General features: G+C 37.5%; 1 protein-coding gene across 1 annotated transcript in view; it reads left to right on the top strand.

Moving 5' to 3' along the window:
• The window catches only part of LOC117421292 (proprotein convertase subtilisin/kexin type 5-like), a 134,805-nt gene that overhangs the window by 20,536 nt on the left and 86,611 nt on the right, over positions 1 to 27,658 (top strand). Inside the window, exon 3 of the mRNA XM_034035500.3 lies at positions 17,709 to 17,822. Coding sequence (XP_033891391.2) covers positions 17,709 to 17,822 — 114 coding nt within the window. The remainder of the gene's footprint in view (positions 1 to 17,708; positions 17,823 to 27,658) is intronic.

Genomic DNA, 27,658 nt, shown 5'->3' with positions numbered 1-27,658 from the left:
AAAATGACAGGTACCGCAAATTATTAAAATAATCTTTATTTAAAACTCATAACATAACATGTGAAACGCAATTGTGTAACAGATCAACTATAATCAAAAAGTGCAGAGAGGGGGTTGCACAGATCTTTCGCCAGACCTGCTGATATTTCTCGGTATATGTATTTATTTTGTGTTTCCGCTTAGAGTGCACTCTGGATTTGAGTTTCGCCCCACAATGCTATGACAGTTCTGCTTTCTTGCTCTCCCCAGTTCACGCCACAGTTGTCAGAAACAAAAAAAAGACGGTGTGTTAAAGCATGTTTACAACTAAACCAATAACAGAGAAAAACACAATCCAGGATAGTTTTTGTATAAAATTATTTTTGATAGCATTTTTTAGATAATTCTCACCGATATACTCAAATATTACACTTTTGTTTCTTTGACGTCCACCGGTGTCTGCACCGCTTTAACAAAACAAAAAAAATATTGTCAAAAGTTTACATAGGCCAGTGTATGGATATTTGGGGTATGTACACTTTTGATGACAACTTAATAATAAAACGTAGATATTTACAAATACTCCCCAATATAAACAGTTAATAAATTCAAATGTTCAGGACACGTGTGTATCAAGTCGTTCTTCTCTTTTTGCGACGCTGCAACAGCATTGCAGCTTCTTCCTGTTTAGATTCCGTGGAGGAGGAGCCGAGCGGCACTCATGTTGTACGTATACTCCCCCCATCCTCTGTCGGAAATGTGTGTGTGAGGGGGGGGCATAGCTCCCTTGGCCCCCATGGTGGTGGCGCCCCTGGTCCAAACATACTTGGCAAAATTTTAGCCCTTCTACGTCAGACCTCATGTACCAAGAGAGTTACAAAGAAAGATGTCTCTTATAGCCCCTCACATGTTCTGGTTTGGTCATACCTGATCAGATTCAGGCCCCACAATCTTAAGAGGCATCAAATCTTGCAAACTAATGACACAATTGTTTGCATAAGTTCTATAAATTTAAATCTATAATGTTTCTCATAATACTGTCTAGTGTAAATGCGTTATTTTGCAGACACTGCACAAAGGTAGTCTAATTTCTGAGATGCAGAGTTAGTAAAATGACAAAAGTGTCTGATTCATATTCTTTATCGGTTGCCACCAGTAAGATATTTTTTTTTTAGTGGGCTCCTTCTGTAGACAAAAGCAATGCAAAACAATAATGATATTGTTGCATTAATTTAAGTATGTTTGTTACTGTGTGTGTGACTGAGGGTTTGTGAATTAAGGGGATATGTATATGTGAGTATATAGTTTTGGTTTGATTTTTAAATGTGTATGTTAGACTTCCTCAGTTCAGAGTTTTCAGAAAATTGCGTGGATGCTGCTACATGGAGTGTTTTTTTTTAGCAACAGAACGAACGTAGTGGAAAAAGAAAACAAAAAAACATTGTCCAATGGGCAAAGTGTAACGGTAAAATCTTGTTGCCCTGGGCATCAGACGATATTCCACACACCTGCTTCATAGATTTATGACTTTGTGCTTTATTTGACCTGTAAGAGTCTGCACCAGTGTTTGTGTTCTGTAAAGGTGTAATTTGGCTCTGACTGGTAATTCTGAATCCTTTGGCAGCCAGTGAGTTGCTGGATGTGCAGATTACACATTGTCACGTTTTCACTTTTCACATACTCTTTTTATTGTATTATTTGCTCTGTACACACTCTTAACTCAGGGGAGATGTTGAGGAGGACAGAGATGTTTAAAACTCCTAGTGGTTTATATTCGAGCACTGGACAAGCAGTGTGTCCATGAAACCTTTGTTTAACTAAGAAAATCACTCAGACTCATTTATTTGAAGTTTTACGAATCAGAGCAACATCAGCGCTCCTTCGGTTTATCAAAATGCCTTTAATATTGGATTAGTAGTTTGCGCATACCACCAAAACCCAGAAACATGTAACAACAATTAGCAGTCCTAAGTTTATTACAAGCTCAGCATTAATACTTCAATAACATAATACAATTACATGTATTTAGTGCAGCCCTCGGGCCAGCTAAGCACAAAGCCTACAAGCACCCACTGCTATATTTTAGCACATTCAATACAACACTCTCTTAATACTAAAACATAGTTTCAACACCTCATGGCAATACAACCAATACATGCAAGATACAGTATTTCCATTAATATGCTTACCTCCTATTACAAGGGAGAGTAGCGTGAACAAAAGAGAAGGACTGTCTTGTGAAGATCTGCAAAGGATGGACCACATTGCTCTGCCAAGCTGAGTCTTGATTGTGGTACCTCATAGTGAGAGATCTAGGTTTTTATAAGATTCTCTCACCATTGGAATACATGGGAAGACAGTTCTTATCTTTTTTGGCAGGTAACTAACTTTTCACAATTAATGGGAGTCATATGCCATCAACACCTGTCGAAAACACTTGGCCATGATTTCATCCACTCATTCCTTGACCCCCTCCTCTATCTAAAAAGTTAGGTGAAGCAGAGTTCACAAAGTCCTTGCTACCTTTCTACTTTTTAGATGTGTATTTATAAAAGCATTTTGTTTGAATATATGAGTGTTGTGTGAATATATACAACACCAACAGTCTTGATTATACTGATTATATGTGCCTGGCTTCTAAAAATATATTCCCTCATGTCATCTCATTTTTCGAATTAGTTTCCTTCTCTCCTTACAGGTGTGTGTTTAGCAGGTATTATAGGGAACTTCCATCCTATGTCTTTTTTTGTGTAGAGTTTCTCCCCGTGGAAAATCTAATTATTTTTACTGAGTTGTAAGGCTGTAGTGTGCTGCATTATCTTTTTTTAACTCCGAGCCAAACTAGTATTTTACTCCTTATAGGGTATGGTTGTTAACTATATTACTCTTTACTAGCAGCAACATAGCAGCAATATCGCAATAACACTTTATTTAGCTTTTCTGTTCCCTTTTTGTGGTGTATCTTCTAAAATACTTGTTTTTCTTGAATCAGAGGCTGTTTTTTTATTCTAAATCAGTTTTACCCACCCACCTATTCTAAAAGTGAATTACAAAACAGGTGAACAAGCAAAAACCGACTCAAAGTGAAATCTTTTAGTCCTTTTCTGTTTTCCTTTTTTTTTTTTTAAATACTCCTAACCCCTTTTTCTCTATATTCAGAAAATATAATTTTTAAATACAAGCACACAGCAATCCTTTTCATTGAATTGGGACTCGGTACTCAACCATGTCCATCTTGATAAGAAACAGTTTCAGGTATGTTATCGTATCAGGCAGTGCGAAGCATATGATCTTATACATAAAAATTGTTCATAGTATTTCACACTGTTATATAAACTAACAGTTATTAACACTACTTATGATTACATGTTACCACAACAATCTATACTACTTAAAGCAAACATATTAACATACATCTATTAGTACAGCATTATTCTATATTCAAGCTGAAAAGTGTTAACAGAGATTTTGGCACTCAATTCTGGGAACCGTGCCTATTTTGATAAATGACTGCTTAAGGCCGGCTAGTGTATCAAGCTATACCAGCTTCTGTTATATGGTCTTACAGAGAGAGCATTTTACAGTATTTGTTACAGACCAAAAGATTATTAAACACTACAAATAGTTACAGCACATACATTTCATCAATATATTTAAATAATCCAGTCCATGTCCAATGTTTCAGCTCGTTCCCAGCAGGACTCCACTTCTGTTCTGGGTTCATCTCGAGTTGGCTCGGCAAATACCACCACAGGTCCCTTGATCCAACGTTTTGCGTCACAGGTGTGGGTCGCCATGGTCTTGACCTCATACCTATAAGACACTTGTACACGCTTAATAGGGATACCTTCCTCACATTCTAATTTGCCCAGATGTGCCCATTTCACTAGGTGACCGCCTTCACAATCCATACATTCAACTCTTTTTACATCCCTGGGATTTACATTCAAATGAGAGAAAGAGAGTCCCTCAGAATCATCACATTCAAACAAGATCCGACAGTGTCTTACTAAATGACTGCAGGCTGGACATGGCTTGGGCCCAGTCAGGGGTGATTCACCTCTGCACCTGTCACAGTCACACATAACAAGAGGATTACTTCTCATTTCATGAACCAGGGCTAACTCTGTACCTCTCACAATCATTCTGGACCTGTACATGTTTCTTTCATGCATTTCCTACTGTTCACATAGAGACACCTTACGAGGTATGCCATCCATCCAGAACACAGTAGGAGGCCAAAACTCACTGTTTTTCATATCGGCGGGGACCCAGCATCTATTCTGCTCTGCATCGTCAGTGAGCAGACTTAATACAACTGAATCTGAATCAATCGATGAACCTTGAACTCTAGCCACTGAAATTCTCCATGTGAAGGGATCCAATGTCTTACTACACATAATAGCTGGTTCGGGGTCACCCATGACAACATGCTCCTCAAGACACACCTGTTCAGGCAGCATCTGTAAACCTCACAACGCTTGACTATACTGGACTATATGGCACCAAACTGTACCAGGGCACTTGTCAAATAAGGGTTTCAAAACCAAAATAATATATATTTTTTTAAACTGATAAGAAAACACATTGAGTGACATGGTATAGAGTCCATACTTGAAAATATATTTGTTCCAGTTTAATTTTCATGAAATTCCTATTTTTGGAAGATTTTCATTTATCATAGCCTTGAATTTGTCCTCTGGTGTGATGGCACAGTTATTTTTATTAAGAGTGATAAATATGTAATATTAGTATAATGGTGATTATTTCCAGTTTGTATCTGGTGCATTTTCTATATGAATTATGCTTTTAATTCCAATTTAGTGAAAGGAGCTTGTTTTTTAGGTATAATATTCAAGCAAAAGAGCTTTTTTGTCAGAGAAACAGCCAAAGTTTTGGTAATTTCTGGCAAACTCTTCATACATCCATGAAATCATCAGTATGTTAGGATAATATTCAATTGTACAAATTTGTCAACCAACCAGGTGACTCAGTCAACAATATACATGGTTTGGGCCCTTTCTGACCGTCACACCAAAGGACATAACATAATGAGAATTGTGTTTTTTGACAGTCTAACATCAATTTATGCAACATTTGTTTTCAAAACAACACAAGAACCAAAAATCACTTACAAAAATCAGCACATTTTCTTCTAATGGAACAACTATTTGACGTCATTTGACGTCAGGTGCAATGAATTTTGAATATCAGTACCGGTAAATAAGAAACAACAAACAAGATAATGCATTGATTTAATTTCTTATAAAACTATAAATATTCTATCTAAAGGACCAAAAAGAAGGCATCAGTAATTTCTAGACCACAATGAGGTCTCATTTGCTGATAATTACATCTGATTGAATAGTACCCAATAAAAGTTTGTAAGCTTGGCAGAGCGACGAGATGGCTGTGGCTCTGATATTTTGCTTGAACTTCATTGTAGCAGCATTTTATACACACCCGGTCCATCCATTTTTTGTCCTCTGTTGTAGGTTATGTTTGAGAGAAGGGTTGATATGCGTTTTTGTCGGTAAGATGCCCTTCTGAGCCAGTCTATCAACAATGAGGCATATCTTCTCATGTTGGCAACAGGTGCCTGTGTTGCGATCATGGTTCTTCACTTCAGTGATGTAGCAAGGTTGATACCTGACAAATTGTCTGTAGGAAATAGAAAGTCTACCACCAGACTCCTGACTATACTCTGCATGAAGCTCTTGAAGGGACTTCAATAAGATGCGTCTTTGATTTTTGTTTTTCCTTCCAACTAGGTATGTCACGGAATACCAGTTTTACGGTAAACTGTGGTATAAACTGCCATGGTTTTGAAATCGCAACCATTTGTCTGTACCATGATTACCGAGTTCATGATATCGGCACGCCTCATTAATGCAGTGGTTTCATTTGCATTGTAGTTTCTATACTGTAATTTATAAATTCTGTGACGTGAATAGAATACGTTTTAATTGAAGCTGTGTAATTTGTCCCAGTACTAAACAAAACACTTGCGTTGTATGTTCGGTTTTGCCAAGATAGTACCGTATTGCTACTACATCATAAAGAAAATACAGCTATAAGGATTATACCTTTCTACCACAGAATATGTTCTTAAAAAATCGCATGAGAGAAGTGGCTTATGAACAGTATTATTTAAGTAAGCTGCCAAATGTCCTGGGAATTCTGTTTTTATGTAGCATGTGTAAACTGTACTGTATTACTGTAGATACCATACCCCCCTTTGAAACCTAGTTTTTATTTTGCCGCTTGAAAATCAAGCTGTTAGCACACAGAAAGCGTGTTTTCACCATGTTTTGTTTTTCTAACTTGTATTTATTGGAATCACTATAATCTTTACGAAGTAGAACATAATTTGAATTGTGAATTTTCTTTTATGCTGATCTAGACAATGTCTGACTGCCTAATAAACATTGCTGATTTAAAATGTAAGTCTTCATATCTGCAACGTGTCCGCCTTGCTGTTCCGTTTAACTCAGATACTGTAATAAAATAAGTATGCAGTCGTGTTGCTGTTAAAAGTACACTGACTAGCGAACTTCCTTCTTGTTAAAATAACTTGCTGTACATTAACATATTTTTTAATTTATTTACACGTTCAATATTCCATTATGTATGTAGGTGTGTGCACATTTTTTAAAACAACCCCCTGCCTCTGTAATTTAATTTGTTGTACAATGTATAGCACCTTTTTCATTTGCAAATGGAGAGTTCAAAGCCAGACCAGTTCATTAGTGTGGTATAATTAAATACAGACATTCTGCTGTAATATTTTATTTTTCAAATTGATGGAAACTTTTTATTTTCTCAGTAGGTTTTGTAGCAAAAATGTAACTGCAACAATTTGAAATTAAGATTTGTTTTAAAACTTTCAAGTTATTTTTTGTTAAATAATGACTTGACCACAGTGTATTTCTTTAAATAGCCATTTAAAAATGGATTCCGAAAAAAATGACATTATACCTCGGTACAACGATAACCGTGGTGTATTTTTTGACGGTTACCATACCATGAAAATTTTATACCGTGACATCCCTACTTCCAACAGTGTCTTTTGTGCCATGGAGAAGTCGACTGTTTTCATCCATTGATATGAAGGCTTCTACTTTTTTTTTCTTTTCATGAGCAGTGTTTATTGATGACCGAAACACCCGATAACCTCAGGTTACATCACTGATGATGTGTCCAAGAGCATCATAAGGTGTGTATTTTAAATTGTTGAGCTGGACCAACCAGTGACGACCAGGAACAGACTGCTTGACTACTAAGAATAGAGTGGTGACGGCTGGAGAGACAGCAGACAGCACGGAAAGACGGCAACCGGGGCAGTAAGGGTTGGCAGCCCGACCTGCATTTTCCGTGAGGAAGAAACCCACACCAAGCTACAGATCAAACTACGGAGATATACCCGAGGGGTGCCCGAGAGGAGGGGAGGATGAGCACCCCAGTCGGACGGACCAAAGGATACTGACACTTTGCAATGGAATAACGAATACGAGTACGGAATGTGTTTGTGGTAAGGTCTGCAAGAACCCGTGTGGCCTGAAGATCCACCAGGCCAGGATGAAATGCGTGCAGGTGGTGCATGCGACACAGCGCACAGGAATCATTCCTGGTGAGACGCAGGAGGAGCCAGGCCCGGAGCCACCCCACAGTGCCTGGAACCTCCAAGTGAAGCAAGCTCCAACCTCACGCAGAGCATTGGAACAGCGGCAGGTCAAGTGGCCTCTAGCCAACAAGGAGAAAGGTTCCATTTCGATGAAGATGCTGACACAGTCCTTGAAGTAACAGCCAAAGATGAAGCAGACAGACGTCTCCAGACAATGACGACAATCATTGTTAGCCTGGCTGCAGAGAGGTTTGGCACGGAGGAGAAGAAAACAGTGAAGGCCCCATACAACATGAGCAAAAGAGTGGCAAAGATCCACCAGATAAGGCAGGAGTTGAGGACCGTGAGACGACAGTTTAAGGAGGCGAGTGAGGAAGAGAGAGGAGCCCTGTTAGAGCTACGCAACATCATCAGGAAGAAGCTCATAACCTTGCGGAGAGCTGAGTGGCATAGAAGGCGCAGGAAAGAGAGGGCCAGGAAGCGGACTGCCTTTTTAGCAAATCCATTTCGATTCACCAAACAGCTGCTAGGTCCGAAGCGAAGTGGCCACCTTACCTGCTCCAAAGATGAGTTCGACAACCATCTCCGAAGCACTTATAGCGACACGGCCAGAGAGCGAGAGCTGGAGCATTGCAAGGCCTTGATAGTTCCACCAGTACCAACCACGGAGTTCGACGAGAAGGAGCCCATTTGGAAGGAGGTACAGGAGGTTGTCAAGAGGGCAAGAGCAAGCTCAGCCCCTGGACTGAGTGGTGTGCCCTACAAGGTCTACAAACGCTGCCCGAAGCTACTACATCGGCTCTGGAGAATCTTGAAGGTGATCTGGAGGAGACAAAGAGTTTCTCCCTGTCTTTCTAGTTCTCTCTGCGCTATTTCCAGTCATTGTGATTTGTTGTCTGACTCGTAGAAAAAAGAAGAAAAAAACCAGGGTTTATCATGTTTTCACTTGTCTTTCATGATAAATAATTCCATATTTATCTACATTGTCATATTTATTAAAGGATAGTATAAAGATGGCCTTTTAAGACAACTATGAACTGTTCATATTGTGAGAAATATATCAAATATAGAATTATGTGGGGAAATTTATGAGAAGCAGCAATGTTTTTGGCAAATATAATTATACTGATTCAAAAAAGAATACGTCTGAGATGCTCAAGATGTGTCACACCAGAGGAATTATTGACTCTGATTATTTACAGGCCTCATTACAGCCACCCACACAATCCAATTACAATCGAAGGTATTCTATAGTCAGTGTTCTTTGATCATATAATTTTATTAGCTGATAATTTCTTACTATATAATTCTTTGGGGCGTTGCACCAAAGGACATGAAGTTGACACACAGTCAGAAGGGTATCAGAAATTTGAATTATTTAGATATTTCATAGAAGAAATCTCATCTCTTCCTCACAGCATGTGGTCCTCCTAATGTCTTCTGTACTTCCTGGGTGAATGGCTCCTCAATACAAGCATAGGCGTCCAAATAAAAGCTCTGTTTTTAAACACAAACTAATGTCACACCAGAGGATAGGAGTTTGAGGGATAAAACATACTGTTTGGAAGTAGCTTCTATAACAAAGTAAAAATGTGTGAAATTATGCCAGGACATTTAAGTAGAATTATTTGTGTTTCACTTTTCACAACCTTGCTCAGGACAGTCACACCAAAGAACATTCACATGTTTAAACCAATATGGGTAATTTCATTATGTAATATTCATTATTTTCTAGTTTTCTTCTATATTACTTTCTCAGGACATCAAAAATAACATGGCATGTCAACTGCCCACCAGTACTTGCATCAGCTTGCACTTGCACTGAACTGCTCCATACCTTGCCATATTCTACTACTGCTCATAACTTGTAAGTGCTTCCTAAATCTTGTTTTTGACTTTACTTGTGTAAGTATCCCTATTCACGTTTCTTGTAATTGCTGTTATTTGAAATCATTCTCATCCATTTATCGTACTTACTCCGTACTCTTACTGGACTTTACTCGAAAAGGAAATATTTTATTAGTTAACTGCTCTTAGTCACGTGTAATTAAATAATTACACTCTTTACATGTAATTATTTACTGTATTCTCTATTTTTGGCTCTTAATTGAATTTGATATTTTGCTGCTGATTTTATTGTACTTTACAACTGCTCTTATATGTAATATGATACTCAGTAATGTGATATTCTGAAATGTGATACTTTACAATGTGATATTTCGTACAGTGATACTTTGTACTGTGATATTTTGTAACGATTGTAAGTCCCTGGATTAGGGCGTCTGCTAAGAAATAAATAATAATTACTAGTTTCATATAATGTGGGGAACTAAGTCGTACAGGTAAGCGTGATTGGATTTCAAAGCTGGGTCTGAAACAAGCTGTACTGACGTTTTGTTGCAGAGAGCTGCAGTGAAAATCCTATAGATTAAGAAACTGCAGAAAAACAAGACACTCACAACCAACACATTAAAGGTAAACGCATGCGAGAGCCCAACGCACTCACTGCATGTTTTTATTCAGGTGCATTGTTTTGGCTCTTACCATAACTAGTGCTAGAGGTGGAAGAGAGGAGAATGAGTCTTCTTTGAGAATAATGTAATTGAGTAAATCATTTTTTTAATAGTGGTGCCAAGAAAAACTAAAATGTGTTTGTGTTTTTTTTTTAGTACAGGTTGCACAAAAAAAAGTTCATCCAGTGATTTTGTTTAGATTTCACACACTACTTACTGTTCTACTTTAATTTATCATCATTGATTGGATCGAGCATCTCTTGCTTGACATTTCTGTCAGTAACTGAAGGCTACTTTAATGTACCGTTTTAACAAGTTGCATTCCGACCTAATTGAAAAATCTTACATATTTTCTACATATTTCTGAGGGTAATTGAGAGCGCTGGGATATTGTCCACTTGATGGCTGCACAGCATAAATGTGGCAGCTGCTTTCGTAAAGTTCAGGTAATTGATCTTAAACGTGTAGGTGTATTTTGTCAACCAGTCAAGTCCTACAGACGTTTTCTGTGTTAGAATAATTAACTTGCATCCAGCTCGAGATTCCCCTGCTGTTTGTGAAATGTCTGATGGTGTCTGAAATGATTTCACAAAACCCTGATTTTGTGTCAGCACCTACTTGGCCTATTGCTGCCTGCATACAGCATTGTGACATGGTTTTCTTGTGGTGTTTGGAAGACGAGGCAAATACCAAGTTAACAGGGAATTCCCTGTTTGGATAGGTGCTGGTACCACTTCCTTAAAATAATTGTAGCCTGTTAGGTTTTCTTAGTAGCACATGGTTCACAAATGCATTTGATTGTTAACATTTACAGAGGGAAAGGAATACGATTCCTGACACTCGCAGTTTGATGCATTCCAGACTTTCATATGCTCACACTTCAGATTTTTACATATATACTGTGGTTAATAAGCTTGTTGTGGAATGGATAAAACTGCAATGCAATGGGAGTATTGCTGAATATACATCCTTGGCTTGGGTAGACAGGTAGAAATAAATACCCTTTCTCTTTATAGTATTGGCGCTTAGTACAAACTTCTGGGAGGAGTGGATTCTCAATGGTGGATCTTAGCCAAATGCTTCTAAATTTAAACAGCAAGAAGCAAGGGTATGACATTTTGATGACTTTTCAAAGGTGTCTGTGGCAGGGCAAAGTTGTCCTGCCCCTTTAAGGGAAGGGGTCACGTGATTGGCGACCATTCTGGCTCTGGAGTGGAGCTACAGACCAGAGCTGGAATGGCCGCCAATTAAACACATGATCCCAATCACCAAATTGGGGGATTATATAGTGCTGGGAGGGGGGGCTGTGTGTTTGCTGCTTTCATGACTGTGAGTTTAATATGTTTTGTTTAAGATATTTCTGTTTTGTTTAAATCTTTGTTTTGGCCATTGTGCCCTTTATTTTGCCGTGTGGCGTTACTTTGTTTTATTTATGTTTTGGTTTATTAAAAATTAACCCCCCCATTTGCTAAAATACCCTGCCTCTGAGTCTTGAGAACGCCAGTATCCTCTGCCATCCTGTCACAGTGTCCCTTGCTCCTTCATTTGCAAAGGCTTACCATGGTGTCTGAGAGGGAGGGTCAGAAACCCACATTGTACCACCCGATGTTTGCTACCCTCATTTTAAGTGTATTTTTCAAATGATCAGGACCCTGGAGATTGATTAATCACGCAGGACATGTAAGTTTGTATCCCTAAGGGGTGGGGAGAACACAGTCAAATTGTGTGTGAAGCAATATTAAAAGAAACAAAGTTCGACATCATGTCCTTCTCAATGTATGCACAGTTAAAAGCCTGTGGGTCCCTCCTCCACATTATCTCTAGAATTAGAGTTTGTAAAAACGTGTTGGACTTTTCCACTGTGCTTGCCCTTTGTTAATATTATGATACTGTTAATCAAAAGTAAGGTAGTACTTGTTTAGGATGGTACTTGTTGAACGTTTTACTGCGTTAAACTCTTAACTGAACATCAACTAGAACAACCTTGAATTGCACACCTCTGAAGTGGAAAGATTGTTAAAGGTATTTTTAAGGCCTGATCATGAATGCAGTTATGGACACGATAAATAAAACAACGAATAAAATAGACACATTTCTTACACGTTTAAATAGATGTTTATTACTGTGTGGTACTTTACAGAAAAAAATACAGTGAGATTCTGACCTGTAGAACTCTTATTTTAGAGTAATGATGTTAATAAAGTTAGATTTATGAAAGCACTGTGGGAAATCGTCTTGAACTTGACCTCAGAATACTAGCATTTCAGTAGTCTTAATTTCAGTCAGTTGGTATATGTATTGAGTATCAGCATTTTATGTCCTTAGCAGTATCAGGTTAGGCATTTTTAATGATGTAAATCCCAAGGATCTAACAAGTAGGAGATTGTAACAGCCATTTAATTTGTGAAAAAAATATATATACAGTATATCAATGGAGTTATTAGCAAAAGCATTGCATTTCAAGATTGTATCTTGCAGTTTTACATTCCCACCCTCAATGGTCTGGTAGATATTTTTTGACCAGCTTCCTACTGAGACTCTTATTGCTCATATATTTAGTCTCCATAATGATTTGGTGCGGAATGACCTGAATATCATTGCTTTTGCATTGAAAAAAAGCTGGAGGTACCATAAAACCTGTGGTCTGTGTGTATGGCACCATTGTAGTTTTCAGGAATCTAAAATAGTTTATCTCAAAAATTACATAACTGCACAAGAGATATATGAATTCAAGTGGGGCATGTTTTTTGTATGGTGTCCTTGCATTTGTGAGCATTCTCCCTGGTGCCCCAGTCAGTCTCCCTGAAGCCATGTTAAATCCTAATGAACCTGGTTTGACTTGCTCAAACTTGTATAAGAGAAATGTTTGTCCTGTAGGTATCCTGAATTCTTTTTTGTTTAAAGTTTACCCCTTTCCAATGAGAAAAAACATGTTTTCTTTCTTGTATTGTTGCTTGAATTAATTTCCTACCCGAACGAAAAAATGTTATAATAATTTTAAATACCAGATTCTGCCGAGTTAACACCCCAGTTTATTGCATGACCTTGTAACTTGTAGCATTTTTTGTATTGGACATTTTAATGCTATAGTGTTGCTTTGGATGCTACGTTAATTTATTATTTTGTGTTGTGTTTTCACACTGGACACTCCAATTTCTTACTTTCAGAGATTATGTAAAGTCATTTATTTTAGTGGACCAAAAATGTCACGTGTTCATATCTTTTTAAATGTAGCGACTTTTATTCTAGTGTTTTTCACCACAAATGTGGTTTTTCATGGTGTGCGTTTACACTGCACACTGTAGCTTTGAAGTTTAATGTTTGTTTTGTGAACATATTTGAAATGACAAGAGTGGACATACTGCAGCAACATTGCATTTTTATTTCACCAGTGTGTGCTGTGCTCTACCTTTGAATTTTAAGCATGCCTAATTGTAAACATAATCTATCAACCTAATGTTAATGATGGCTGTAATTTTGTCTCTGCCTGAGTCAACTCCCCCCCCCCCCCCCCCCAACATACTTTTGCCTTAGTGACAACTTGACTTGGCAGAATTCAGTATCTTATTTTCTTTGGTGTTTATAGTTGCTGGTATTTGCTTTACAATAATCCAGGACTGCTTGCTTTTTATTTAATATGCTAATCTTATAGTGCTGTCCACAGCTGGCCTGGCACCCTGCTGTTTTAATATTTGACAAGTCTTAAACAGAGCCTTCCTTTGCTCTGTAAGTGTGTTTTCAATGTAAGATCATTGCAGACATTGAAGTGGCACTCCTAAATTGCTGTTAATTTAACACGACTGAAACGCAAGGATAAATGCTTCCTTATTGCCCAATAAAAGACAATTTGTTTCACAGTCCTTCTGCCCTCTAATACTGTAAGGAAGAAATGAGCTCATTAATGTTTGTGAGGACTGGCCCTTCCACACACATTCTTCACATAAGTTCAGGGCACAGGAGGTACCTGCAGTTTGCTTTTCAAGGAACAGAATATGAGTTTTGTGTCCTGCCATTTTGGCCTCTCTCTAGCTCCCCATGCATTTTCAAAGTGCATGGACGCTATCCTAGCCCCATTGAGGCTCAAAGGCATCAGAGTGCTCAATTACCTGGACGACTGGCTCATTTGCACCCAGTCTCCAGCATAGGCAGAGGCCCGCACAGAGCCCGTCATTGGCCGCCTTCATCGGTTGGGCCTGTCTGTGAATTGTGCGAAGAGCCAGCTCACACCTTTGCAGACAGCCTCCTATCTGGGAGTGTGCTTGGACCCCAGGGCAATGCTGTCCACTCTGTCAGATGAGTGTGGAGAATAGCCGCCTGTAGTTGTGCATACTGATAAATCATCTCCTGATCACTTGTTTTATCACCAAACTCCTCAATAATGCGATCCAAGTCATTATTTTATTACTATAACATCTCAAAAAGCTCTGCAAATGTCAGTGATATTCTTTGAGCGCTGGATGCAGAAGCAGCTATCTTTTTTGTTTATGGCCGTGTTATCTCTGTGGTGCCGGGGCTATATGTATTGATTAGATCCGCCCCCTTTTTTTTTCGGCTTCTCTCGGCTCCTATCGGTCTCACTCGGCCATTGAATGGTTTTCTCTGCTTTTTCCGGAGAAAAAACGACTAGAGACCTGTTTTTTGCATCTTTTTGATGATGTCGGAAAGGGTCCGACATTGGACCGGAAAGGGAAAATTGCGATGTCGGACCAGGTCCGACATAGGACCATAAAAGGGTTAACAATAATGATCCCAGACCAGATGTCTCATTTGGGAGAGATTCGGGAGAGCAGAGATAGATATCTACCTCCCAGGAATCAACCCACTGTCCCCTTTGGTTCTCCATAACAGGAGGTGGGGACCTGCTGGCAATAGATGCCTTGGCACACCAGTGGCCAAGGCAACTGTTTTATGGCTTCCCACCACTTGCCGTGCGCCCACTGTGTCTGGAGAAAATCAGGCAGGACCTGGCCAAGGTGCTCTTAGTAGACCCTTATTGGCCCAGGAGACTGGTTTTCAGTCCTGATGCAGCTCCTGAGCGGCCAGGTGTGGAAGCTGCCCAAGCGCCACAACCTGATCAGTCAGACGCGGGGGACCTTATGGCAACCCGAACCGTCGAGCCTACAGCTCTGTGTTTGGCCCCTGAATGGCTGCATTTAAGCTATCTGGGTCTGTCCAATAGGGTCATTGACACCCTACAAGTGGGGTGTCAATGACCCTATTGGCAGTTATACTGCAGTTTTTGACGAGGGGAAATCCCCCTCTACGTTAAAGGTCTATCTGGCAGCTATTTCAGCAATGAAGAGTATTGTTCCTCACTAGAGGCTTAACTAGGTTACTAGGTTCTATAGACTGAATGTCATCGATCCACAAAACCCTGGCTTTGGAATATTAAGGGAGGCTTCTGGGTCGACCCTTACCACATAGTCACTTTATCCCTCAATTTTTTAGTCCTAGCTACTTGTTACTGGGATTCCTAATGGTAACGCACATGGTAGCATTCGGCTTAGCATTGTAGTATTCCAGTTGTTCTGCAATATTGCCTTCAATGGCTTGGGTATACTCACCCTTTAGGTAATGGTTGCATTTCGTACTTGAAAGGTAACGTTAGGTTATTATCATAACCCTGGTTCCCTGATATAGAAATGTAACCATTAACCTTCAAGGTTGCTGCATCCATGATTGCAGCAGGCTGACGCTGAGATCTGTGCATGCAGGCCTTTATGCCCTTGGGGTCGGGCATGACTGCATCACAGGCTCGGTGGAGCAGCTTTGATATATCTTATTCAGGTTTTGGGGTCTTTAGAGGTAAACACCCATCAGGTAATGGTTACATTTCTATTTCAGGGAACCAGCGTTATGATAATAACTAGGTGTGGGCAATGATATGAAAATTGTATATCGATATCGTGCATGTATTTCGATATCGATAATATCGAAGTCTTCCAAAACACAAAAATATAATAACACAATTGCAATATGAAACATATATACATTAACAGATATTTAAAAAGAAAAGCAATAACTTACTTTAACTTAGTGGTGCTTTATATCCATGGAGAAAAACAAAGTCTTGTTGTATTGTTTTACTATTCCATGCCGTCATCAGCCACCTCCAAAACCGAAATCTTTCTATAATTCACTGCACACAGATTAGCCACCCGAAGTAACAATAGTGCTTAATGCATCATGCAAATAGTGTTTGGTATCTTGTGAACACGTTCTGAATGGAAGAAAAAAATATATATATCAAATTATTTAAGCCGTTTTTCCTGTTTTATTATGTTTTGTTGTGTTAAGTTTGTTTTTAGGTGTGTATCCCTTTTAAAAAAGATGATCCTGTTTCTTTATTGGTTGATGCGTGCACTTTTTGAAAACAGGATATAATTTTCGGGCCGGTGAGAGGAAACAGGTGAAGGTACACAGGTTGTGGATTTGTTGTTTTTCTTGATTTATAGCTATTGAATGTTTGAAATACATTTGTTAATCAGGTTCTTAGAAAAAGAAAAACGCCATTCAATGGAATAAAATGGTTAAATAATATGTGTGGTGTTTGCCAGCGAGACTAACAATAATCGGTATGTACAGGGTTTGTTGTATCATAATATAAAATAAACTTAATTATACTGCATTTGTTTTTTTAGCAGTATTAGCAATAAAAAATATTTCTTTGCGAGCGGAAGTGATTTTTTTTAACCCAACGTTCATTTAAAAAAAAATGATATTGTAGTATTAGGAGTGGCCTCCCTAAAGAACTGCTGTGTTGACACTATTAATATTAAATTACATTTAATGGCAATGTTATGTCAGTATAATAATACAGTGATAACACATTTTACATGTTGAAGAACCAATAGCATGAACCATTGCACACTGGTGTTGCACATACATTTCAACAGTCCCTATATGGTCAGGACAGTCTCAATTTCCTAGCAAATGTCCCACGTCCCGATGCATAGGAAGAAAGTCCCGATATTTACACATAGAAAAAAAAAATCTAATATTTTGCACAGTATAGTTATTGAAAACCACACGCTGTGCTCTTCATGCGGCTGACACATCTGCTGATCACTAACTTACCAGTATACAAAGTTAAGAACGCTTCATTGTGTCTATGTTTACTGTCATGCTGGTCGAGTGGTGTTGAGTTGAGGGGATACGTCTATTACATGATAATGAGGGTATTGTTTTGCATATGACCCCTCGCATGTGCATGGCAAGTATGGTTGCAGTAACATGGTATCACATAAGTACCAGGTTACTACAGTATCTAGACTCTGCAGTATTAGTTGTAGATTGTGTTGCCATTACAGGTAATGCTGTGGTCTGCTCATGGTTTTCATTTGGTTTCTTCAATGTACCACACGTGTATTATACCATATCCCAGTGGTATATCATACGTTTCTCAATGTGGTGCGTCTATACATTTTAAAGATGGTTAGCCATACTTCCATTTTGTGCAAGCGATGGACTGCAGTATACTTGTTCTTCTTAATATGAACCCAGGATTTAAAACTGACTGTCCTGAGAACTCGACTGCTAATTCTTTAATTGCTAAAAGCATCCTTACAGCAATGTTTTTGTTGTCTTGGCAGGTGGAATGGATAGAGCAACAGGTGGTTAAAAGGAGGATAAAAAGGGATTATAAAGCCAGCCCTCCTCAACCCATGTATTTCAATGATCCTAAGTGGACAAGCATGTGGTATATAGTAAGTATGCATCTCTCAATCTTCTATATGGATTTCTTAAACTTAGTCTCTAATTTTATTGCTACTTCAGAAGCTGTAACGGGAGAGGAATACTATGGCAAGCCAAATGATCATTTAGAGATATCTCACATTGCATTTTAAGATATCTTTAAATATTTAGAGATATCTGTAAATCATTTGCAGACATCTTAAAATTAATTTGATCTGTAAAGAAACCATTTTGAAGATATTTTAATTACATTTTGAGATCTAAAAATGAAATATAGATATCTCAGTTTAATTACCGTACATTTAAATTATTTTTTGCTAGCATGGTATCCCAAACTGTCATTTAGAAATATATCTACATAACTTCTTGTTCGTTTAGCGATATCTCTAAATCATTTTAAGATATCTCAAAAGAACTTCCTGTTCATTTAGAGATATCTCTGAACTATTTTAAGATCTCAAAATGGCTTCTTGTTCATTTAGAGATATCTGTAAATAATAATTTTAAGATATCTCTAAATTACTTCAGAATGGACTTCCTGTCATATCTTAATTATTTAGAGATATCTAGAAATGAACAGGAAGTTATTTCGAGATATCAAATCAAAGTTCAGATATCTGAAAATTATTTAAAGATATATGAAAATGCATTTTAGATAGCTAATTTAAGGCTCAATTTAAAGGTATCTGGAAATCATTTTCAGATATATCTAAGTGTATTTTAGATATCTTCTAATTATTTAGATATAGCTTTGAATATGTGAAGATATCTTAAAATATTTAGAGATATCTGCAAATGATTTAGATATGTTAAAACATTTAGAGATGTCTATACATTCATTTGAGATCACTAAATTACAATTTGGCTTGCCAAATAATACAAGTTTAATAATTATTATTAATTTGCAATGTGCCTTATACTTTAACATTCAGGAATGTATTGCTATGTGGTATTAGACAAATATGTACGATTAAAATCATTATGTTGACTTTGAAGCTTCAGTGTCCCACATTCATATGCACTTCAAATATGTTTTCTTTAGTGCTACTGTCACAAACCAAAGTAAACCAAAACATAGCCTCAGTGCACTCTGCTTTATCAGAAACGCTGCTCTCTTTGTAAACAACAGCACCCTTCAGTAAATAAAGATCATTAAACAATATAATGTAATGTCATTTCATTCTGCTACAAACTTAACAATTACAAAAACAAATCATATAACTGCATTAGATCAATATCAGGGCCTACTAAATACATCAATACCATATTTAATGATGTACAGTTCTCAGCACTAGCATCTTGTGTCCTTATTAAGGGAAACCAAAAAAAAAACACACCACCAATAATACAATAATAGGGGTTGAAAACATTAATATCTGGTTTGATACATGCTACATAAAGCCAAACCCTTACAATGAAGTGTACTATACACACCTAGTTAGCATTAATTAAATTCACGCTGGTCTATCAAAGTTGTCATTTGTTATTGCCTGAATAATTCCTGACTTCCCTGGAGTTTTTCTTTTCTTTCAGCATAATAATAAAAAAAAAGTTTAGGTGAGGTATCTGGAGTAATCAAATTGTAATAAAAGGCAACCATGCTTTTGGGGCACTTTACCTTTAAACTGCAGAATTGATACAAAATGCTGCACGTGGTGCCCACCTTGGAATCCCCTTTTTTAAAGGACCTCTGTAGATTATTACTTACATGAAATTGTGTTCTGTGCCCTTTGATACCATAGAGAAATTTCAGTGTCTCACAATATATTTATGTTATGGCAACATGTCTTATCAATCACAATCACCAGTGAGGCACCACAATACTGCCTCAGAAATAACATTAGATATATATATATATATATATGTATATAGTATATTAGTTAATCCGGTGTGGGTTTGGGTTTTATGATTGTTTATATCTGTGCTATAAAAGTGAGATGTATCATCTTAATGGATTATTCTATTTAAATAACTGTATAAATGTAAATAAGATCATAAATAATGCTTACATAAATTGGCTAGTGGCAAGAAAAAGTATAAAAATAGGTTCAGTTTTATATATTAATGCAACGTATTACTGCCACTGAGATAAGATACAAAACTTGGGATATTAACATGATGATTGTTGCTTTACATTGTCAACATTTTTATTTTTGTATAACTGTTGTAAGATTTCAGTGAACCATCACTTTTTTTTCATTTGTAGAAGACCTAAATGGGATTCTGATTAATGATTAATTTACTGTTTGACCTGAATTTGCTACTTTGACCTGAATTTACCAGAGCTGTGGAATTTCAAGGTTTATGGGAAACGAATACTTAGTGAGAATTTCAACAACATTGTATACCAAGTTAATAATTTGTGAACGTGTAACAGAGTGAACACAATATTTCCTCACCATTTAAAAAATAGAATCTACAAACATTACTAGATTATTCATCTGTCTAACTCTAACACAAAATAAAAGCTCTAGTAAATCTTTGAAAGGACTATATATTAAATTGAATTTATAGAATGGCAACCTGTTCACATTATCCAATATTAGATCTGATCCTTTCTGTTCAGTTTTGTATGTATGGAATTACTAAACTGCATATCAGAGATCAAGACGCCTTAAATAAATATATATGTCTTAAAGAAAACAACGTGTGAAGATATCAGAGTGCACTGAGGCTATATCAAAACATAGTTGAGTTGGAGTTTTAAGGTCACTTTCCCATAATACCGTTTGTATGTTTTTAAAAACAAGGGAACTTGGTTGAAGGTCAACTCCTGACTTCAGTGTGTTTTTTAATGGTTGAATTCATAACAATTCAGGGGCCTATAATCAGGGTAGTAGAAGATGAATTTTCTTTAACGCGAACCCTCATACCTAATACAAAGGGCAGACTAGAATTTTTTCATGTTGTTGAAATTAAAATTGGTTGGAAAAAGTAGTGCGTAAACAAGCTGTTATAAACAAATTGTCTTTCAAAAGAAAAGTTCCGGAGGATGATGGCTTGATGACTTCATTACAAGAGGTTCCAAAGTGCCTAATTTAAAAATGAATTTGCATTATTTTTGCTTCCTGGTTGCATTGGTCCCATAGCAGTGATTTATACCACAAATTGTAATGTCTTCTGCAGTGTGGTCGTTTGTGTTAAAATGTCTGGAGATGTAGAGGTGTTCATTCTTGTAGATGTTCTACAAAGCAATCAGCTAAATGCTGTTTTGTTTCTCCGATGTACAGTTACACCTCACACAACCAATGCAGTATACTATTCCTTTACTGGTGCAAGTAAGTCTCATGAATAGTGAACAAAGATTTTTTTTAAATTGGTCACAACTAGGACACGTTACTATAGGAGGCTGTGTGGTCCAGTGGTTAAAGAAAAGGGCTTGTAACCAGGAGGTCCCCGGTTCAAATCCCACCTCAGCCACTGACTCATTGTGTGACCCTGAGCAAGTTACTTAACCTCCTTGTGCTCCATCTTTTGGGCGAGATGTAATTGTAAGTGAACTATGCAGCTGAGCTGCCAGTGCTTGCTAGTCTATTAACCAGTTTGAAATGATTTTCGAAGCAAGTAAAAGCATTTTTGTTTCAGCTTTATTGTTAGAGTTCACATGTGGCAATGCCGCCCTACAATTACTGCATGGTAGTACTGATTGTTCCACTGTGTTATGTTGTGAAACATAGTTTTAAAACTGAGAGACAGCAAATGCTTATGATAAAAGTTTACTGGTAAAATTAAGGGCCATATAAGAATGTTAAATACTGTAACTGATTAAAATGCCTTCTTTGTTGTTCTCCAAGTTGCTGCAGTTACTATGAGTTACTGTAAATGAGCTACTGTTTTAGAAGACATATTTAATTAAGTAAACATTTATTTAAATGTTTTTGGAATTAAAAGTATAAATGCAAAACTGTGACTTTTTTTGTGAACATGCTGTGAAATAAAATCCCCCCAACATATAAATCCGTCAAATTTAATACCAGCCAAAATTTCCCGTTATACAGTATATTAACTTAAAACAGATCTTTATGCTGACACTTCCAGGCGTGTCAAAGTTTGTAGATGGTGCTTTCATATTTTTGGATGACATACAGAGAAGCCGCAGGCATGTTGGATTTCTTTTTATCAGTATATGTACATATCTGTGTGTGGGGAGGAGGGGGGTGGAGGGGGAGGGGGGTGGGGGTGGTTGGGGGGGGGGGGGGGGGAGTGGCGTGGCGTGTCAGGTACCACAGACAAGAGGATGGGGGCGTGGGCCAAAAAGTTTGAGAACCGCTGGTGTACAAGACATTGTAAGAGAAGTGCTATGGTAGTGTAAGTATGAAACACTAACACTAATAATTTTAATTTAGAAAACTGAGCACCGTCCCTGTCCGTCCGTCCCTCCAGCTCGTGTTATCCAGCGGCAGAACTTTCATTTCTTCATTCGAAGTCTCGACAGCAAAGCGTTGTATAGCGTAAGCTGTATTGAAAGAAATGTCTCGAAACCCCTCTGCTGTTTGGGATGTTTTTATTAAATGTCCATATGACCAAAAAAAGTTGAATGCAAACTGTGCAAGCGACTCGATGTATCGGGGAGGCACAAACAATCTCAATAGAATAAAACAAAACAAAAAAATCCACATAATTACCTCTATTTGAAGAATTGGTGACTTCATCAGTTCAGGTATTTTTGGTGTATACTGTACCTCCATTTTTCTGAGAAAGTTCTTGAAAATTGATTCGTAACCAAATCGACTACAATGTCTCTGTTGTCATGTCATTTATGTTTTAATTTGTAAAAAGCAATGAGAAATATTACTTTGAAGTTCTCAATATAATTTTCAGTAACTGTATAATAAGCAGTATCGCGCGGAATTCAGCTATGCTTACACACCCTACACTAGCATATTTATGTCCCACCTCTGCTCACTAATGATTGGACAGCTGTGAAACCAGGGCAGATCTTTGACTTTCCCTTTGGTTAAACTCCCAATTATGTACTGCTTCTGCTCACTCATGATTGGACACCTGTATAACAAGGGGCTGATCTTTGACTCTCCCATTGGTTAAACCTACTAAAGACCTTCATTGTTTATGATTGGACTGCCACAGAGAAAATGCAGATCTTCTATTGGTTGATTTTATTTTACATACAAAAATAAAACTGCATGATTAAATTAAAATAAGAAAATTAATCTGCGATCAACTCTTTAGTTGATTAATCGGCCCGATTTAATCTATTAATTGGAGCAGCCCTAATATATTATTAGTGGCCAAATTTCCTGACCCTACGAGCCGCATACCAAAATGTTCATATGGCTGAGAGCCGCAAGACACATACTGAAAAACATGAAATGTTTGCAAGCATTTGCAACATTTTAAATACAGTAGTTATTTCTTGATGGCAGCAAAATACTGGGATACAATATTTTCAAATGATGAACGAAGCTTGCTTTTCAGAGCAAGACAGGTTCACGCAGCACAGTGCAATGAGTACCTGAGTACGTGATTATGCTGTGACTTGCTTACATTATGTAAACAACTCATGAAGGAGCTGGAGTCTCCTGTGATTTCTCAGGCAGCTGTGGCAAAGAAAGTCTCGCCGTGTGATAACTTGTGATTTCCTTGTTTTTCATTTTGTTTAATTTAGAAATAAAAAAACAACGATTTATTTTGCTTAGAATAAAAAAAAAAAATTGACTCAAAATTTTAAACAACCGTATACAACATGCATATAATCTAGTAGCCCATGTATTCAATGTTTAGGTACCCAATTACAGTACAGATTGTCACCAACTATAACATCAATGTCACAGAAATGAATGTGGAAATTAACACAGTCACGTATCCAAATTACCAATAATGAACTGCAGTAGTATTCATAATAGGGTTATCAATCCTTTGCAGTGTAGACATCCCACCCAAGCACCCCACCTAATGACTAGATTAATGTCAAGAAACAGCAAGTGGAAATGTGCAAACCTGACAGGTCATTGTCAATCATAAAAGGACCAAAGTGTTTCCACTTCCATACCATGAATGTACAACAAATAGAAATCCAGAGCAAAGTTAGTCAATTGATACCGACGTTCCATCTGGGCTGAGGGATGTGAAGTGCAGGGCCCTGCGCGCAGAGGGATCAGTAGCCCCCGTCGTATCCTGAAAACATTGAGCAAAGAAAAAACCAACCTCTTCAGTAGTGAAAGACAGACGCTCCCCTCTGTGATTGATTTTCAAGCTGGATACACCAAGGAATTGTCCACTCTTTGGGAGCGAAGCTTCGCTCTCACTTCACCAAAGGCCCTCCTCTTCGTGGCGGTGACAGCAGAGTAATCCACATAAAAAGTGAGCTTCTGCCCCTGTACGATGACCAGAGCGGATTGTCAAGCAGCCTGGAGGAGTCGTTGTCGATCAGTGTAATGAAGGCATTGAAATATCATGGTGCAGGTTTATTGGAATCCCGAGGGCCATCTGCGTATACGCAATGCACTCTATTTAACTCCAGAAAAGGGTGGTCATTGAAGGGTTTCAGGGTCAGATACTAATGCGGAATTTTCTGCTGAAGAAAGTGGATGGGGTCATCGCCTTTAGCCCCTTCAGGAAGCTCCAGCCTCATCTCCATTACTGTTATTTAAACAAAAGAAAGAAAGAAAAGTATGCTTATTAAACATTTAATATTCTCATAAGTCATATGAAGGCGTGAACTACTACTTTTTAGAAAACAGGTTTTGCAGACCCGATCAGCGCCCAGACAGTGCCTGTGGAATAAAGACGGAGACTGTTTTATCACAACAAGAAAACCTTAACTGTTTTTATTTAATCAAAGACTGAAGAAGCTGTCTGTTCTTTTCTGTTTCGTTCTTTGGGATGTTCTTTGGTATTTTCTATTTCGAAATTTGAGCAAAATAATTTGCTCAAAGACCGAAATAACCTTTTATTATTATTATTATTATTATTATTATTATTATTATTATTATTATTATTATTATTATTATTATTATTATTATTTGTTTATTTAGCAGACGCCGTTATCCAAGGCGACTTACAGAGACTAGGGTGTGTGAACTATGGATCAGCTGCAGTCACTTACAACTACGTCTCACGCCCTTTTCTTTAACCACTGGACCACACAGCCTCCTTTTCTTCTTTTCTGTTTTGTTCTTTGCTTGTTTGATATTTTCCATTTTGCAATTTGAACAAAATAATTTGTTCTTTTGATAATTCTGATAATTTTGAAATGCTCAAATCGTGAAATGGTTATTTTTGTTGGTGATTGACCGAATTCTGACTATGAGTGTAATATAGATATTTATTCGAATTTAAGACGCCGTCAATTTAGGGGAAAAAAAACCCCATCAAATAAAGATTTACAAAGATACAACCTCAATTACGCTTATAAGAAAACGACGTATGGAGGCTGTTTGTGGCCATCTTCTGTCACACAGCGCATTACAGTTATGTGCTGCTTCTCATTTCCAGTCGTTCCAGACAGATATGTCAAACAGAGCTGGTACTGTTTGTTAGAACTGAGCCTGATAACAAAACACTGAAATTACAAGTTTCTCTTTGAATTCCTCAGGAAGCTAATGACGCTTCTTTGAAAATGGCTGCCTGTATGTTATTATTATTATTATTTATTTCTTAGCAGATGCCCTTATCCGGGGCGACTTACAATTTTTACAAGATATCACATTATTTTTACATACAATTACATTTTTTTTTATTTACACATTATTTTTACATACAATTACCCATTTATACAGTTGGGTTTTTACTGGAGCAATCTAGGTAAACTACCTTGCTCAAGGGTACAGCAGCACCTGGGATTGAACCCACGACCCTCCGGTCAAGAGTCCAGAGCCCTATCCACTACTCCACACTGCTGCCCCATGTTATGGATCATTTGAGATGGGGCAGCAACATTTGTCTGTTTACGGCAGCCAGTTACGTTCCTGTTTGTGTACTCTGGCAGTCACGTCTTTTGTTGGCAATTTTAATACCCGCATCATTATACTCAAATTTAAGACGGAGGCCTTTGGTTTAGAAAGAGCGTCTTGAATTCAAAGGAATTAGGTAAATATCTTTGTCTGTGTCCAGGAGGCCGTTTTTATAACTTCCTGGAGAATCCAGGACTATACATCAAAATGTATATAGACTGCTAATTGTGTCTATGCAAGTTTGCCAATGAGCATCTGAACTGATTCCACCCAAGACCTGGATTGCCACCCTAAGAAGGATGATGTTTTTATTCATTACAGATTAAAAGTGGTGCTCAAAAGCAAAAGGCATGTGGGGATAGGTAGTAAATTAGTTTATGGTAACACATAGCCCACTGTGGTGTTCAGATTTATTGTGCATGCTTCACTTGTTACTATGCCAAAACACTGAAAAACACAGATTGTCTGGGCTCTCAAAGAGCACAAACAAATCATGAGATGAAATCCACAGTCTAACTGGAATAACAGACCTAAGGGGGATGCATTAGCTTTGGTTTGGTACATGCTAGGAACTGCAAATGAGCCACCCGGTAACAGACTGAGCATTGATGACATTAAGTAAAAAAAAAACTATTTAATTACCAATGTTTTTTAAACAGTGTTTGATTTGGATTGACAAAAATGGATTATAAAGATTCAACATGGAAATAAAAAAGTGCAATTTAATGAAACAGGTTGTTTTTTAATCTTGGCATTTTCTTTTAATCGATTAATCACCCCATCTGGACGATTAATTGATAGATTAATCACACCCTTTTGTTATAATATGCAATTGTAGTGAAAGACAACTAAAAGTAACACTTGGTACTAATGCTATTTTTTGCAAGCATGTATTAATGACACCTAACAGTTAACAGGCAACTTGAATTTGACAATAAATGAAAATGTTTACTTGTGTGTAATTTGAAGTTAGCCAAAGCAAGTCTTTTAATATAATACATAAATACTGTGCCATGCATTACTGTAAATAAGCAGCTGTACCACAACCAGTACTGTGTTGGATATGTTGGGCCGTTTTTCGTATACACTTTAAACTAACAGGTAATTTATTGAATTGAGTGCTATTTTATTTTGGTTTACTTTAGTTAGCTTACTATGCCATAATTAAGACTTAGACTTACTCTATAGCTGGTACAGATTTAAAACAATAGAATACATTGTTTAAAAGAAAAATAAACTTACTTGCGACGCAGATGATGAGATAAACTCATAGTACTGCCGTGAAAGGAAAGCACCGAAGAGCAAATCTTGCAAGTTGTTGTCTTTTTTTTTCCTTCCTTCTGAGCCAGTGGTTCCCAAACTTTTTTTGCTGCGCCCACCCCTTCTATTAAACAGAAAAATAAAATTATTATTTATATTTAAGATGGATACACCTTATTACAATCACTATCCGTAATTAAGAACATAAGAAAGTTTACAGTCGAGAGGAGGCCATTCAGCCCATCTTTCTCGTTTGGTTGTTAGTAGCTTATTGATCCCAGAATCTCATCAAGCAGCTTCTTGAAGGATCTCAGGGTGTCAGCTTCAAAAACATTACTGGGGAGTTGGTTCCAGACCCTCACAATTCTCTTTGTAAAAAAGTGCCTCCTATTTTCTGTTCTGAATGCCCCTTTTACTTTTTTCAGGTCAAAAAAGTCCCCTGGGTTGACATTGTCTATACCTTTTAGGATATTGAATGTTTGAATCGGATCACCGCGTTGTCTTCTTTGTTCAAGACTGAATAGATTCAATTCTTTTTGCCTGTCTCCATACGACATGCCTTTTAAACCCGGGATAATTCTGGTTGCTCTTCTTTGCACTCTTTCTAGAGCAGCAATATCCTTTTTGTAACAAGGTGACCAGAACTGGACACAATATTCTAGGTGAGGTCTTAC

The sequence above is a fragment of the Acipenser ruthenus genome, chromosome 1 (genome assembly GCF_902713425.1).
Source record: "Acipenser ruthenus chromosome 1, fAciRut3.2 maternal haplotype, whole genome shotgun sequence".
NCBI lineage: Eukaryota > Metazoa > Chordata > Actinopteri > Acipenseriformes > Acipenseridae > Acipenser > Acipenser ruthenus.
This window is presented reverse-complemented; position numbering and strand designations above follow the sequence as displayed.